This window comes from Convolutriloba macropyga, chromosome 1 (genome assembly GCF_964194025.1).
Source record: "Convolutriloba macropyga chromosome 1, txConMacr16.3, whole genome shotgun sequence".
NCBI lineage: Eukaryota > Metazoa > Xenacoelomorpha > Acoela > Convolutidae > Convolutriloba > Convolutriloba macropyga.
The window spans coordinates 82,491,884-82,508,590 of record NC_134468.1 but is presented as its reverse complement, the minus strand read 5'-3'; the positions used below and the strand labels follow the sequence as shown (position 1 = coordinate 82,508,590).

Here is a 16,707-nt window from a genome sequence, read left to right as displayed (position 1 = left end):
AAATTTTGGAAAAATTGCAAAAATTTCTTGGAAGCAAGTGTTGTCAAAGTAGTGAAAATTGAAAAACCTTCCTGTAAACTGATCAAAATGCGACTCATAAGGTGAGCCACGCTTTAAAGCCATTCGCTCCTCTTACAACTGACAAATTCTTTGAATTTAAAAAAAAGAATACAATACAATACTAATATAATTGCTACAAATTTGTTTAAGAGCGATTTAAGAAAACGAATTCATTGGGGCATTTGGCCAGCAGCAAACGCTTCGTATAAAAGATTCAGTCAATTTAAATGACAGCGGCTGCGCCATAGAGCAAGTCTTTAGAGATACCAAATTTCTTTAACATCTATCAGAAAGCCGGGCCTAATTTTTAACGAATTTTAGACCAAATACATGCTCCAGGCTCAAGGACCCCTCAACACAACCACCGCAAGGGATCATAGTCTATCTAACCAGTAGACTGAGGAAAAGAGACATTATTTGAATTCAGTAGTTCGTTGAATGTTTAAACTAAACAAATTTCTTATAAATCAAAACCGTGTGATCAACGAAAATAAACATAGCATTAAATATTGATAGAATTAAATTGACTGAATAAGAGAGTGCGTGCTAATTAGCTGACCGAAATCAATGGGCGATTCAAATTAAGCTCAATTCAAGAAATCAGGCATGAAAAATTGCGGTCCCAAGACAAGATCTTGTAATGGCCAAAAAAGATGCCTTTCTTCACTAAAAAAATTGAGGTTTTCGAAATACTAAACTGAGCAAAATAAAAACATTGTTCCATCTTTTACGATATTAAAATCTAGTAGTTTGCGTTAGATGAAAAATATTATTCAAACCTATTAAAAGCTAAAATTTCAATTTGCCTTGTAGAACGCCCATTTATGATCTTTTATACAATAAAAGATCAATTGTTTAAGTGGCCACGTTCTGATGTCAGAACGCGGTGGCAAAAATATATTTAATTCCCAAAAAAACAAATCTGTTTTTTAAGCAACTTGCTCGCAATAACAACTTTTCAGTATCAATTAGTATCTTAGCATTTATCTTTTTGAAGATTTTTATTGTAACATTGTAAGCCTTTTGTTGAAAATACATCCCATTTTGTCAGTTTCTTCGCTTACCTCATGCTTATCAAAACCAATTTCAAATTACTAAATATTTTTTTGATAATTTCTGAGGCATATCGATTTCTCAACACTACACTCTTGATGAAAAGTATGAAAACCAAGAAACGTTCTATGTTCAAAAAATTGTTAGCAACGTTTATTTGCATTTGTATAACTTACCATCTTAGAACTTAAGCAGTGAATATTCGGCATATTTTTGTGATCTAAACTTTCTTTTAAAATTTGAAGTGCAAACCGAAGGTTGAGACTCAACGCAGAATCAGTTGATAAATGTCAGCAATGTCGAAAATTGATTCAGCGCAACTAACAATAGTTTAGTTTTGATCGGAAATTACTAACGCACAAAAATAAACCGCGTTGACCAAATTAAAAAAATGGCAAAAAGGATACTGAAGCAACAAACCCATTTTCGATCCATCCTTTAAATATTTAGAACAAATTTATGAAAAGGAGGTGCTAAAACCATGTTTGAACTTGCATTTCTAGTATTTAAAGTATACTTTAACCAAACACAACTGACTAAATTCGGAGCGAATTGCTCTCAAACGACCAGTTGTCTCCGTCAGTAGCTAGCTACGGTTTATTGAAGATAGCTTTAGAGTAATTGATAGGGTGTGAGGTGAGCGCAGCGGGGGTGGGTGTTGTGGAGGGTCAACCCCTAAGAGCTGCTCTTCACACCATAAGTCTCCAAAATAGTTTCTGTGAATCACATACTTTGAGACTAGTGAGCTGAAAGGCTATAAGAGCACTTAACACCCGCTGGGCTGTACCTGTTTATCCCGTTTTTGAGGACGAAAAATCAAATGGGTCAGACGAAAAATCGGTCAAGCAAAAAATCTCACAAAAAAGACCAACCGGACTAATATAATTGCTACAAACTTCGTTTGAGAGCAATTAAACATGAGACACCTTCTATTTTGAGCATACTCGCCCAATTGGAGGTGAGTATAAAAATTGGTTAGCTTGCTGGAAATCTAAAAAAATACATCAGCAGAAGCATAAATCACTCTTATCTGCATCGAAGATTTTAATGGCAGAATCAATTCATGGTTAATAAATTTGGGTCAGGCGAAAAAATTTTCAAGCGAAAAATCGCATAAAAAAGACCAACAGGACTCATATAATTGCTACAAACTTCGTTTGAGAGCAATTAATAATCAGGCTATCTTTTCATTTAAACAGCATGTATTATTACTCAAATCTGATTTTCGCATGCTTTTGTGCTGCCTCGTATTAGCTCATCCTTTTCATGATCACAAAATTTCTAAATAATAAATTACATGAAGCGATAAAATTATTCCACCATAAATGACCATGTAAATCAGCGGGTGGTCGGTGTGAGAGGACAAAAAGAGGCGTTGTTCAGACTTAAGCTGAAGAAAGTCTTATTTTTACAACAAACAGAAGACACGCCTTCAAAGAAGAGAATTTATAGCCAATAATAAAATTTTTTATCCTTATTAATTATCAATAGACCGGCCATACCGTAAGTCTACCAGAAAATCTAATTCTGGTTTTCTATATTAAATACAGAAGAATTCAAAAATGAGCGTCTCTGAGGTACATGACAATGAGAATCTCGCTCCATACTGGTAACATATAACCATAATTGCTGATTTTACACCTTTAGATTGTTTTATATTGATTTAATGGCTAGCCCCAGGCTCGTTTGTTCACATAGGCTGATGAAATTGAAATTACATCCACAGATGGGAAAATAGAACTTCTGCACTAAACAACTTAAATGGCGGATGAAAATCAATGAGGCTGATTTCTGAATGAACATTTTTCAAATCTTCACTTTAGAAAGCCTTCAATTGATGCAGAAAACAGGCGAAGGGCACAAAGAGTGGACCTAAACCTAACAATACTTCTCATTAAAATATCCATGTTTGCCAGCTCAGCAGTTTCTATGAACCATCCTCTTAGTGACTTTTGAATTTCTAACAGAACTGTGCGGCAACTTCATGCCCGTGGCTTACCATTTTCCGCTTCTTATCTCAACGAAAAGTCACATAATCAGACAAAACTACAGTCAAAAGACATCATATACAAAAGACCAATGGACCCAGTTCACCTTATCTGTTTGAACGTAACTTTGAAAGAGGGGAAGTCAAGTCTGACCAAAAAAATTAATTACGCGTTTGAACAAAAACATAACCGATTAAACGTCGGAAGAATTGCTCTCGAACGACTAGTGGGAGCTCTAATGAAGTGCAGCCTGCTCCAGTCGTGGGGGGGGGGGTGAGGGAGCCTAAATGGGACTAAGAAGTTCAAAAGTGGGCTTCAAGTAACCACATTAGGGACCACACCACTATTAAACACACCACTATTAAGATTTAAAGTAAAAAAATGGCACCAGTTTCGGCGCACTTTTCATTTGACTTTTAGTATATTGCCGCCAATTGAGTTCAGCTGCTTGAAATTGCGATTGAGAGAGAACTTTAGATCACGCGAAACGCAAAAAGTCACTCGAAAAGTCAAAATTGTCTAGCGAAAATTTTGCATAAAAAAGACACACACGTTTACAATAATTGCTATGAACTTCGTTCAAGAGGAATCAAAAATTGGCACCACTAGGAGCGAAAAATGACGTCACGCAAGCAACTTAGTGAAAAATGCATGAATGAAACAAACGAATAACGTCCGGCGAATTGTTGACCTCGGTAGTACCCAGCTGGCGCTCAGAGATGCTTGCATTGAGGTGAGGGGGTGGTCCAGCTTCAGCGATGGGGGTTAGGGTTGGGAGGGCTGAACGAGAGGTTAAAAACTTTCAAGATTAAGAACCGCCATTTGCACCATGAAATTGTCTCCTCAAAACAGTGTTGGTGAATTGCGCTCTCAGACACTGGTTAGGAGTAGGGCTCTAAGAGAGCTTAATGACCTCCGAGCGTTACTTATTTATTCCATTTTTGAGGACAAGAAGTGGAATGTGTCAGACAAAAATCCGCATAAAAAGAACACAGGGCTAACATAATTAATGCAAACTTCGTTCGAGAGCAATTAATAAATAAAAGGCAGATTTGAAGTGATGGTCCTAAGTCGTCAAAAAAATCTTGACAAAACCTAGCAGAACAAGTCCTTGCCTACAATTTAAAAAAAGCAGAAATCAGAGACAAATTGCCACATGTGCGCAAACCACAAGCGAGAAAGAAAATTTTTGTTAACATGAGAAATGTTAACATTAGCAAACATGAAACATTTGCTAAAGAAAATATTTCACGCCAAAAACTGCTCAAGTAATTTCAAGCAACATTTCACATAGAATGGAAATATGGGAACAGGTCTTCAAAACGTAGGTTGACAAGTCGTCACCTACAATTCGAAGAGTTTTTTAGAGACTATACAAAAACCTAGAACTAAATGACTTGGCATAGGATACAGACATACAAGAAAACAATGTAAAAGAAATCCGATAAAAAAAACTGAAAAACAAACATTTTAGTCAAATGGCCGTTGTGAAAAAAAGCGAATCTTTATTCTAACACCGTTTTCTCTCACAGCTGTAAAATTAGGGTACAGAAATTATGCAACAAAACCTCCAGCTTTTTCGCCCCAATTTGTTTCGACTGCTCCAATTTAACTTAAAAATTATTAATTTGAATTAAGAAAAGAGAGCGCCTCAATACAATTCAAATTGTTTGAATTATAAAAAAAGCAAGAGAAGTCCATAATAGCCCCAGCTATTGCTTTGCTGCTGTTTAGAGAATTGAGGACAATTCTAAAAATGACGAGAAGAGCCATCAGCTATCGCTATTGCAGCAATTAATAACCGCGACAATAACGTTCTAAGCAAATCACCATGGCAACGCTGGTAAAAGTATTTTTTGTAGTTTAGCTTTTTGTTATATATCCGTTTCTTTAATGGAACCACTTGTTGGAAGGCTGAGAGCGAACAACCTAATGTAAATTGTGCATAACATAAGCTTGAGATAGCTTGACAAGAAGCTCTACTTGCTCAACGTAGAGTTGCCCAAGTTCAAGAGCTTAAGACCAGTTGGTGTAATTGGGTAGCACACTAGGTTTCGAAGTAAAAGATGCTGGCTCGAATCCAGTAGTGGTCCGTTTTCACAGTAGTTGCACCTCCTTAGACTCCCTAACACCACTCTTGCAGCTCATTGTTAAAAAATGATACCTCAAAAAATTGCAACAATCTTCATTGATTTTAAAAACAAACCGAAATTTTATTTAAGCAACAACGTTCAAAAACATGACTGGCACATTGCCGCAAAATAGCAACAGTTGATCCTCGACCCCAATTGGGATTGAACAAACAAAAATTGATTGTTTTTTAAAACAAAATGAGCACTATTTCTATTGCATTTCATAATTAGGCAGACTATGTTTCTAAATGAAAAGATACAGGGGTGAGTGCAAATTATATGCACCAATTAAGCTGGAGGTGGGCAAAAATGAAAAAGATCTCATAACAACTCATAAAGTTGAACTGGGGATCAGAACAGGCTTTCAGAGGTTGGAGCAAATAGTTAAGTAATGATTAAGAAGCGGTTCGAGTTATTAGGTCAGAATTTCGAAGTGACTTCTGCAGAGTCACGTAACCATCCTTAAAACACGAAACGCGCACGTTTTAAAATGACGAAAGTCAACGAAATTCAACTTCTGGCTAAGTAGCAACTTCTGGCATTTTAACGTCTGACACTGCAGACTTTCGGAATTTTAAAATGTGCACGTGAGTGTTTTAACAGGTGTGATGAAAAACTGAGTTGAGTTGACAAAAACTGGGTCTGACTAACTTTTGAGTGATTTGCGTACTCGGTTGGCACTGGACTTGATTTCGTTCATGAGGTTCTCCAGCTCGTTCTTGTCCTGGTCCTCTGCCTGGGGAGAGGCCAGCATTCTATCATGCAACTCCTTCACCTTTTCCACTTTTGAGTGGATCGAGTCTATACTCTGCAGGATCTTGTCCACCTATAACCAACCAATTCAATCAATTGATTTTAAACTGACTAACGTCGGCCGAATTGCTCTCGAACGACTGGCGAGGCAAACAATTTAGAAGGGGTACATAGGCAAGAGAATCTTTTCCGACGCGTGAGGGGTTCGAACCCCCGACCCCTGGTCTAACACGGGCCATCATAATAGGTTTTATTTTAGCAACAGACTTAATTTCTGAATGCGCTAAAAAATCACTCAAAAAATCAAGAAGTCAAGCGCGAAAAAGTCACTCGAGAAGTGAAATCGGATAAATGTTCTAGAAAACAGTCAAGCAAAATTTTGCATAATAAGAAACATTTACAATAATTGCTTTAAACTTCGTTTGAGAGCAATTGATCATAACCCAAAAATTGAGCACACCCTCAAAAACAGAGAAGCTTTCATGCTTTTCCAAACCATTACAAACATAAATTTGGTTAACATAAATTGCGTAAAATAAACTTGTGTGAGGTGGGAGTTGCTAGCTGGTGGGCTACATGACAACTTTAGAAAATAATTCTTCCAAAATAATTCCTCAAAGAAGAGTCAAGACCCATAAAAGAGATATCTGCTAGTAAAATCAATTGACAATTATGAAAGAATGCCAAAATCAGCCCGGATTAATGCTGTAAAATCTTAACTTCATTTTTTCCTCCAAGAATTACCATTGATATAAAAATTGAAAATTAAACCAGATGACAAGAATTGTGGAACTCAATCAGTTATAGATTAGGCGCAGCAAAAACGATTCTAGTATTAATTTTTTCGAAGTCTTCAAACAGATAGACCAATTTCCGTTTTCGATTGAACAATTTCTGAACAACACAGCAAAAACAGACAGTTTGCAAAATGTTTACAAACTGCTAAACGATTGCAAAAGGTAAAGGCATGTTTAAGGCAAAAGACATAGCATTTAAGACGCCGCTTTTGATTAAAAAACAGCCTTTATACTGAAACAGGTAATAAGCAGCAGAAATGCACAACTTGCAAAATTTTACTGACAGCTAAGTCATTTGTGCGGTAACGAATAATTAGCTTTCAGTTTATTTAATTCTGTTCTAAAACTGTTAACCGTTTCAGAACTGCTCACGATTTCCAGTTAAAAATTTGCTTAAATGCTTTTAAATTGTCTTCCAAATGCTCGGACTACTTTAATTCTCGCAATACTGTTGGAAGTTATGTGGAAAAGTTTACTTAACATTTAAATAATTAAGCTGAGTTAACTTTGAATTTATGAAAAAAATTTTGAAATATCGGACAGATTTCACCAGTCAGTCGTTACGCGTTACGGACTCTTCTGTAGCAAAATCGGAGGAATTTAAACTCATACATGATACTGGGATATAATATTTACGAAACAATTTAAGAAAATAACAATTTAAGAAAAAAAGTTACGATTATCTTAAAATAAACAAGGCGGCTCGGTAATGTGCGATGGCACATAAAGTTCCGACCCCGCCCATCCACAATTTTGGCATAATTGTCTACCAAATGAGGAACAGATAGAAAAACCCAAAAATTATTTTTTGCGAATCCCAAAAAAGCCCAAGACTTTTTCAAAAAATTCTGTATGAACGATAAGATAGCCTCCAAAGCAAATAACTCAAGGGAGTAAAAGATGATGCATTAGATTGCTGTAATATGTCAATATTAAGAAAGCGAGTCAAGACGAACAGCAAAATCAAACAACAACAACAACAAACATCAATTACATCAAAAAATTTGTCCCTCTTAAAAACTAAATTTAATAACAAAGTCAACATACCGTCAGATAAACCTAAAACTAAACAGAAATAACTTACAAATCACCAGAAAACATATGCGATCAGTCCATAAAAAGGTTTGGTAACAATTATACAAAAAAGAAAAGTAAAGTAAAGTAAAAAACAGTAAAGTAAAAAAATTAACTTATTTTTTTGAAACAGTTAACTTCAAAGTAATAAATACCATTAGGAATCAATTAATATTACCACAAATTTACGATTACCAGTGCTTCTATAGAAGGACATCAGGACCTGTCCTTATTCAATTTTTAAAGCGGCTAAAAAGAACAACAAAGAACAAACAAAATTTCAATTGAAACTTGCCAGAAAACGCTGTCAAAACCGTCAAGACAAATTTTGGCACTCAAAATATATTTGATTGCGCCTTCTTCAAACAGCTATAATGTAGTATGTGGCCATTCATTAGTAAGACTAGGTAACAAGTAGACAAAAAATCGAAGTGCTTAAGTATGTAATACTTTTAATTTTTTTTTCGAAACAAAATTACATTCAATGTAAAGAAAGACATTAATTACAAAAAAAGCTATTCAAATAGGGTCGTTTATTCATGAAAAGGAAGCCCTCGAGACCTGTAATTATCCAGAATATTTCTTGCATTTACAAAAAGAACGTCAAATATGACAAAAATCAAATTAATTTACTTTTCTTTGTGAAAAACCGGTGTCGAAGCCAGTAAGGTCATAACAAAATCTTTAAAAAAAAGATTTTTGGACACTAATCCCTTTTATTCCCTTGACACCCATAATGTCATATTTGACCTGTAATCAACTAACGAGATTAGGTAACAAAAAGAAACATAAAAAGAACAAAATTGCGAAGTTAAAAAGTTTTTTTTTAATTTTGGAAAACGATTGTTTTCAAAGTCATGCAAGCCATCAACTATCTACTAATATCAGAATATGGGTTCTTCTATTCTTCCATGAAAAGCCAATGAAAGCTATCACTATACAGGAAATTTCATACGACCGAAACGACAATGTATAAATGACAGTTAGAGACAAAATTAAAAAATTCAATTGATTTCTTCAAGAAAGAGGCGTCGAGACCGTTAAAACGATGATGTATATCTTTCACGATTCTAATATGTGCTTTATTCTGAACGCTAATAATGTGACATGAGAATTGTGATAATGTGATAATGTGACAAAAATAGAAAACGTGAAAAACTGGCAAATATCAAAACAAACAAAAATCTGAAATCTTGTAGTATCAAAGCGAGAAAACAATAACTTCAGGTTTAAAACTGCAAAAAATAATAAATGTTAAATCAGTAGAAAGAAGAAGCATTATTTCTTTGCTGAAACTAAGCTGGAAGTTGAACAAATTAAGAAAAAAATAGAGGAGAAGTTAATTAAGCCATTATTTATTGAAAAGTCAATTATTTTTTGAAAAAAGAAACGACCATAAACTTTCAATTAAAAACTAAATGCATTAACTTGGAGCTGCTTAGCAAGCGAATTGGTTGGACCTATCACTCCTGAGCTTTGATTTGATATGTTCTGTTCTTTATTATTAAAAAAAAGTCTTTTTTTAAAAAAAAGACCGACTGATTACAACCCGATTTTTTTGGATTGTAACAGTCCAGGAAAGGCCCAAAACTGGCCCTGCTAATACTTATTGTCCGTTAGGAACAATTGATTTTTCGAATGTTGTAGATATAGATAATTTGTTAGTTGAAAACTCAAAATAAATTCTGCATTTTTGATAATCAACGAGTAAAGTTAGCAAAAAACGGCAAAGTTTTAACTACAGTGCACTCTCAGCGGACTCTGAAGTAGAAATAGCCCCCCTGTGAGTCTACAAAGATTGTATTTGTGTTGTTTGTGGGTGTAGTGCCGGCAAATTTTATCAAAGTGGACTAAAGTAGCTTATTTCGTGCTGTTTTTGATGAAAAAGGCTGAATTTTGAAATTTTTATCCAGAGTTTTTGACCAAAAAAATTAAATCAGAATAATCAACAAGGCTTTTTTGTCCTTAAAAATAAAATCAACGACACTATTCTTAAAAATTATAAAAAATTTTAGCAAAATTGACGAAAATTTAGGCAAAAATTCCGGAAAATGTGAATAAAAACAACGTGAATTCACTCTTCTTTTCTCAGAAGTTTAAACCTCGATAACTCCCTGTAGAAAACGAAAATTAAAAAATCTTTTTAATTCCTATATTCTACGCTGGACGAGCTTTCTAATGATACCAGTCTCAACTCTCTACGATGAATATATCGAGCGGCGAAAATTCACGGAACAAAAAAAACCCATTTGAGTATATAGTTCCTCCCCCCTCAAGAGGGTCGGAACAATAATAATAATAGTTTCTGCGTAATACCAGTGCAACAGCATTAGGCCACAGCCACCTACTTTCAGCTCCCTTTTTCTCAGTATTCCCCAAAGTTCAAACTATGAATAATCTAAGAAATCTTGATTAAAAGAAGGGTGCTAATTCCACAAACCACAACGTTTTTATCATCAAAATGCCAGTTTATCCCGATGCATCGTGAGAGCTCTTTTTAAAGAATACCTAGATATCTAAGCAATGTAAAATGAACAAAAACCACCAAAGAAAAAAATCTTTTTAATTATTGAGAGCAACAAGTCAAGAAAGTTGTACATATAGGGGCGAAAACAAAACATAAACCGACTAATTTCGGAAGAATTGCTCTCGAACGACAGGCGGGTGCAAAAACATTTGACACCACCGGGATTCGAATATTGAACTCCCTCTTCATAACCATATGCACCACCGACTGTGCCATTTGTCCTCATTAGCAACAAGCTTTACTTCGGAGTGAGAGCAATAGAGATCACTCAAAAAGGAAGAACTAAAGCGTGAAAAAGTCACGTGAGAAGTCAAAGAATGTTCTAGAAGAAAAGCGCAAAATGGTCAAGCAAAAAATTTGCATAAAAAAGACCAATACGTTCACAATAATTGCTATGAACTTCGTTCAAGAGCAATTAAATATACCGTCATTAAAGATCACAGAAAAGCTAAACAAGTAGATAATAGCACCAACTGTTTAACAATCAACACAATTTAATTTTGACCCTTTAGTCTGTCTTTCTTATATCCTGAGGTGGCCTAGTTAGGGTGATGGGCGGAATGGAGAGTTAAAAGAGGGTCGAGCGTTGCGGAGGTTAGGGGATGTTGTTGCACTGAAGGGGGGCAGGTGAAGTGAGGGTGGTGTCTAAACTGCGAATAAAACTGCACTTTACACCATTAATTTACGTCTTCTCAGCAGCTTTGATTCAACGCAAACTTAGAGACTAGTAAAGCTCTAAGAGAGCTGCTCAACGACTTAATGCTCAAGAAAAAGCAACCAAGCGCATTATCGCATCAGAAAGATCGCAGGACTATTATAACTGCTAGAAACTTCGCTTGAGAGCAATTAAAAACAAACTGTTAGCATTAAACACCAATTTTCAATACATTTTTATCAAGAAAATTGGCTTATAGTAAAATGATAACAAATAGATGAAAGATGACTAAAATTTGATCAAACAGTTGTTGAGATCACAATTAATCAGTATGTTTTCCAAAACTGCGCGAGCTACCTTTCATAGATATCAGAAAAGGTATACGAAAATACCTATCATCATAAACTACAACATATGACGATGCAACCAGCAAAAGCGAGTATTGATGCAGGCAGTTAAATTGTGATCTATTTAGAAAAGCTTGTCCCTTGAAAAAACTGATAGAACACAGCCGACTAACTAATTCCTCTCGAACGACTGGCGAGGTTCAGTTCTGCTGTAGCCTGCTGATATGGTAGCAGCGGCGGCTTGCAAGGGGGTTAATATGCTCACTAAAGTGCTTCAAATGACGTTATAAGGTCCATATAGACCAGTATTGATTTAAAGTGAGACCAACTTTGGCACAATTTTCTGCGGAAATTTAGTAGTATACTGCCATCAATCGAGTTTGCTGAACTTTCTGCTTGTAATTATGGATTATAGAACAATTTAAATCACGCAAAACGCCGCTAAAAGTCTGGGACGTAAGTCACACAAAAAGTCAAAGCTATCAAGCAAAAATTAACAAAAAAAAGACCCAAACAAGTACAACCATTGCTTCGAACATCGTTCACAAACACTCAAAACTTTAACTAAGATGGAACAAATAAGGCAGTTGCAGTAAAGACAACCCACAAAATTTATGGGTTGACTTTTCTCTATATTTTGACTTTTCTCTATATGGTTAAATGACCTGTAAATATTATGTATGACCGATCTATTTCCCTTTTTCCCTACGAGCAAAATTTTTATTTTCGTTAGACTGCGTGAACAAACCAGTGCATTGATTTGCATGTGTTAACAAACCAATGCTTATTGTTGCTTTAACAATGAGCAATTTTTGCTTTCAACAATACATAAGATTAAAAAAACAACAGCCGGGCTGTGAAGCCACGGTGCTAAATATCATTCCTCGGGACAACTAAAAAAAGGAAAACCGGATCATTCCAATTAGGTTCCTATTAGACTATCATTTAGGAACATTTAACAGACTCTTAATTAAGACCGCGAAAAGAGCATTTTTAACCGAATTGGATTAGAAATACCAACGGATAATTACTACATCAAAAAACATACCCGACAGATTGCCAGAAAATAGCCACGATAGACGCTTGTGAGCTTCCTTTGAATTGAAAAAACTGAAAAAATAAGATAGACAGATTGCCAACAAGTCCTTTAACAGACTAGACTTTTACTTCACTAGACTTTTTGGGTTAAATTTGGACTGTCATTTTTATGAGACACATACGCTCTATAAGGAAAATAATATTCGTCATAGAAATCAAAATTATTATTCGAAAAAAAATCAAGACTCTAATACTCAAGAATTAGGGCATATACGTTTGGTACTACCTAGATGCACACTATTGATCTTCAACTAGTAAATGATCAGAAAATTTAGAGTTCATTAAGTGAGTTCAGAAGTGGTTTTCTTGAGCGAGATAAGTCACGCAATTGACCTAAGAGCAGAAAAATGACGTCACTCACACAAAATTTAACTGCAAAGCAGTAGAAGTCACTGAAATTGGAAAAGTCAAAGTTCGCAAGAATCATCGAAGAAGACGAATTAAAAAAACATAGCAGGACAAGTACTGACCTAGAATTCAAAGAAATTTTATTGCTAAACAAAAAATAGGCCTAGAACGGACGATAACTGAAATGTGAAAACCATTTCCAATAAAATCAGATCAAAAATTATTTAAAATTAAAATCAATGTCAAAATGCTGCATGTGAATAAAAAACCAATAGCGAGAAAAAGAAATGTGATTCAAACAAAAAACTAGGGCCAGAATGAAATATGAATGGGGAAATCATTTAGAAAACAGTCCAATCAAAAACATTAAAAAAACAGTACAAATCAAAGTGAAATTGCCGCATGTGAACAAAAAAAACACTAGCGAGGAAGCGAATTTTTGTTCAAACACCAATTTTTCAATCTAATTTTCAATTAGAGTGATAAAAATAATGCCGCAAAACTCATTTTTTCGATTCACTTCCTGTTACGAAGTGAACAAAATCACTACTCCAACTTAAATTCAAAAATCATGAAAATGTGTGAACAGATCTTAAAAGAAGACAGCGCCCCAATACAATTCAGATTCTTTGAATTGTATAAAAACTTAGCAGGACAACTCCTGAAATACAATCCGAAGAATTGAACAAAAGTACTCTGCCTGACCAATTGAACAATGCTCGCCAAAACACAAGCAAAATCATCTCAAAAAATTGAGAAACTAGAACAATCAAGCAAACTAAACAAACATAACCGACTAAACGTGGGAAGAATTGCTCTCGAACAACTAGTGGGAGCTAATCAATTGCAGCCTAATTGTGGGAGGGAGGGAGGGGAGTCTAAATGGGACTAAGAAGTTCAATACTGGGCTTCAAATAACCACATTAGAGATTAACATATACCACTATTAAGATTTGAAGTAAAAAATGACCCAGTTTCGGCGCACTTTTCATTTGACTTTCAGTATTAAATTGCCGCCAATTGAGTTCAGCTGCTTAAAATTGTGATTGAGAGAGAATTTTAGATCACGCGAAGCGCAAAAACTCAAGGTCGTAAAAGTCACTCAAAGTCAAAATTGTCAAGCGAAAATTTTTGCATAAAAAAGGACACACAAGTTTACAATAATTGCTATGAACTGCGTTCAAGAGCAATTAAAAATATATTCATTGCTAAAACTCTTGAAGGTTTTAACTCAAAGGCAAAAATTGATCCCCTTGCTTATACCTATTTCAAAAATATATTCAAAACCAATTTTTGTCTCTGAAATCATTCCAGTATTATACTTGCATGACCTGAAAAAAAATCACTTGCTCTTGATCGGTTAATTCAGAAATCGACAGAAAAAATGAAATCAAAAATTAAATCAATTGGAAATATAAATGAAATGATGCTGCAAATTGTGAGATTGATAACTTCAAAGTCATTTCAGTGTCTCTAGAGGATATGCGGTAACACAAATCCAAACCATAAAACATTCATTGTCTCAAAAATCGATAGACAATAATTTTTAGAAACTTCAAATTTCAGAAAACATAGCCGGCAGATTGCCGAAATAGCTGCGAAAGATTAAACCTGCGTGCCATATAATAGAGATAGAAACAGAAACAGATCTAAATTGAAAAAAAATCGACGCCGCTCAAAAAACTAGGTAAAAAACATTCAGCGATAAATTAATAACGCTTGTTAAAATTAATTCCACAGAATCCTCTTATTAGGGACCTTTAATGCACATATGAGTTTCTTTGACCTTAAACAAATTCAAATTAAACTTAAGTTTTAAAGCGCAAAAGTCATTTTATTGAGTGGGGTAAGTCACGTTTGATCAAAATCTAATCACTCAAATAACCTAAAAACTTTTGCTAAAGCGAGTGAGAAATGACGTCACGCGCGCAAAGGCCGTTAGTGAGAGGCAGAAGTCATTCACAAAATTTGACTTTTTCAGCTTTGCTGTGTGAACAAATGTAAAACAAAAAAAGACGTCAGACGACGAAACAAAAAAAAAACCAAGAGCACCGCAATATAGCTTCGCTCAGCTTACAGCTTCGCAGCTATAAAAAGAAATTCGTTCTATTAAAACAATGAAAACCAACCCATTGCCACTGTCAACTATGTATTAAGTTACTGTCAAACCTTGGAGGTGGTTACCTGGCTACTAAGGCAAGAAAAACTGAATAGAAGACAAAATGTTTTCAAAAAAATTGCAAAAAAAATTCCAAATGTTATCAAAAATTTCAAAAAATCGAAAAGTTAAATTGTTGGAGACAAATCCATTTACACTAACCAAGATGTAACTTTTTCATCAGACGGTGAAAAAGGGTTTGTTGCTCTTGAGGCCAGACAAAAATTAAAAATTGACAAAAATTTTCGGAAAATTCGAAAAATTGCAGATTTTATCAAATAAAAAATGCTGAATTCGAGACATTGACATGTTGAAAACCATTCCATTGTTACTAGAGACTATGCAGTGCCATATTATCAAACCCTAAAGAAGAGTCCCTGGCCCATGAGGCTGGAAAAATTAAAAATTGTTTGCAAAAAGGTTCAAAATACTTAAAATTGCACAAATTAGTACCATTTTGTGTGTTTGTGTTTGTAGTTCCAAAACATATAGCTCATAAAATGGTCATAATAAGTAATTTTGTCTCGCTAAAGACTTTTATAAATTCGTAAAAACCTCAATCAATCAAAACACTCGAAAAAACTCGTTTTACCTGTTTATCCCGTTTCGAAAGATCAAAGTCATTGAAAGGGTGTGAAAACATCTTTAAAAAAGCACAGCGCGCCAATACAATCTAAATTCTTTGGATTATAAAAACCACGACATCTCCATTAATAGCCGCTATCGTTTGGCTGCTACTAAAAAGAACAAACACATTTTACTTAGCAGAAAACTCATCCTCAGTATCACTCGATAATAGTATTGTAAGCAAAGGAACTTTAATTTATAATTTCTTAATGAAATATTTTCTAGACAAAAAGTATCACAGGAAAAGTCAAATATGCGAATTTTTATGGAACAATTCAAGAAAGACCCTGGAAAAATAAATAATGGCTCATTGAGTTGGAGAGTATTCAAATTCAGCAATTAATGTTTACATTTCGATTAAAAAGTAATTGTAAGCTATTAATGACGACTCAAGAGAGTGTATGCTGTTCATCATGTGTATATTTGTATAGCATCTGGTAAAAAACACTGGTCATTTTTGTATTGTTTTTGCACCGATAATGTTTTGCTTGTAAAGCCAGTTAACAGGTTATACTACTAGCGATTCCAGTTTTTACTATAAAATATTATATACAGCGTTAAAAAGGTGCATAAATATCTATTACATATGGTCATATTCTACCGGGTGGAAAGAAAACAGTTGCCCTATGACCTCTAAATAAAACCTACCTCACTAAAGAAGTCTTCCATGAATTTGGAGTTGCCATCCATGGGCAGGGCCACCTCATTGTCGTCATCATCCTCGCCTCCGTTCGCTTTCAGCGCCGACAATCTATCTTTCATTGTTCCTCTTCAACTACAAATCGCTTAAACTATTTTCAGCTGTTATTACCAAGGGTGATTATAACTGGTTATTACCCAGCACAGCCACACGTCGTACAGTTCACGAGACGTAAGGAATAAATTTCTCGGAATTTGCGCAAAAAATGACGTAATATTTGGCAAAACTGTTTATCCTTTCTTTCGACGAAAGAGTGAAGCTAGAAAAGAAATTGAAACAGCTAAATAATTGACAAAACTAAGATGGGAGGCACTATATATAGCTCAAAACATTAGCTGATTGAATGCTGATGAATGTTGAGTTGTTTGCACAAGAGAACTGCTTGTAGAG

General features: G+C 34.8%; 1 protein-coding gene across 5 annotated transcripts in view; it reads right to left on the bottom strand.

Annotated features, from left to right (window-relative positions):
* LOC142343316 (syntaxin-1A-like) overlaps positions 1-16,701 on the bottom strand; it is a 383,172-nt gene extending 366,471 nt beyond the window's left edge. For all 5 annotated transcript variants that reach the window (XR_012759197.1, XM_075395165.1, XM_075395157.1 and 2 more), the window contains exons 1-2: positions 16,266-16,701; positions 5,885-6,059 (exon numbers count right to left, since the gene is read on the bottom strand). Coding sequence is in view for 4 of the 5 variants with exons in the window: in XM_075395165.1 (XP_075251280.1) it covers positions 5,885-6,059; positions 16,266-16,379 (289 nt within the window). In the remaining variant the exon portion in view is untranslated. The remainder of the gene's footprint in view (positions 1-5,884; positions 6,060-16,265) is intronic.
* Between the last annotated feature and the right edge of the window lie 6 nt (positions 16,702-16,707).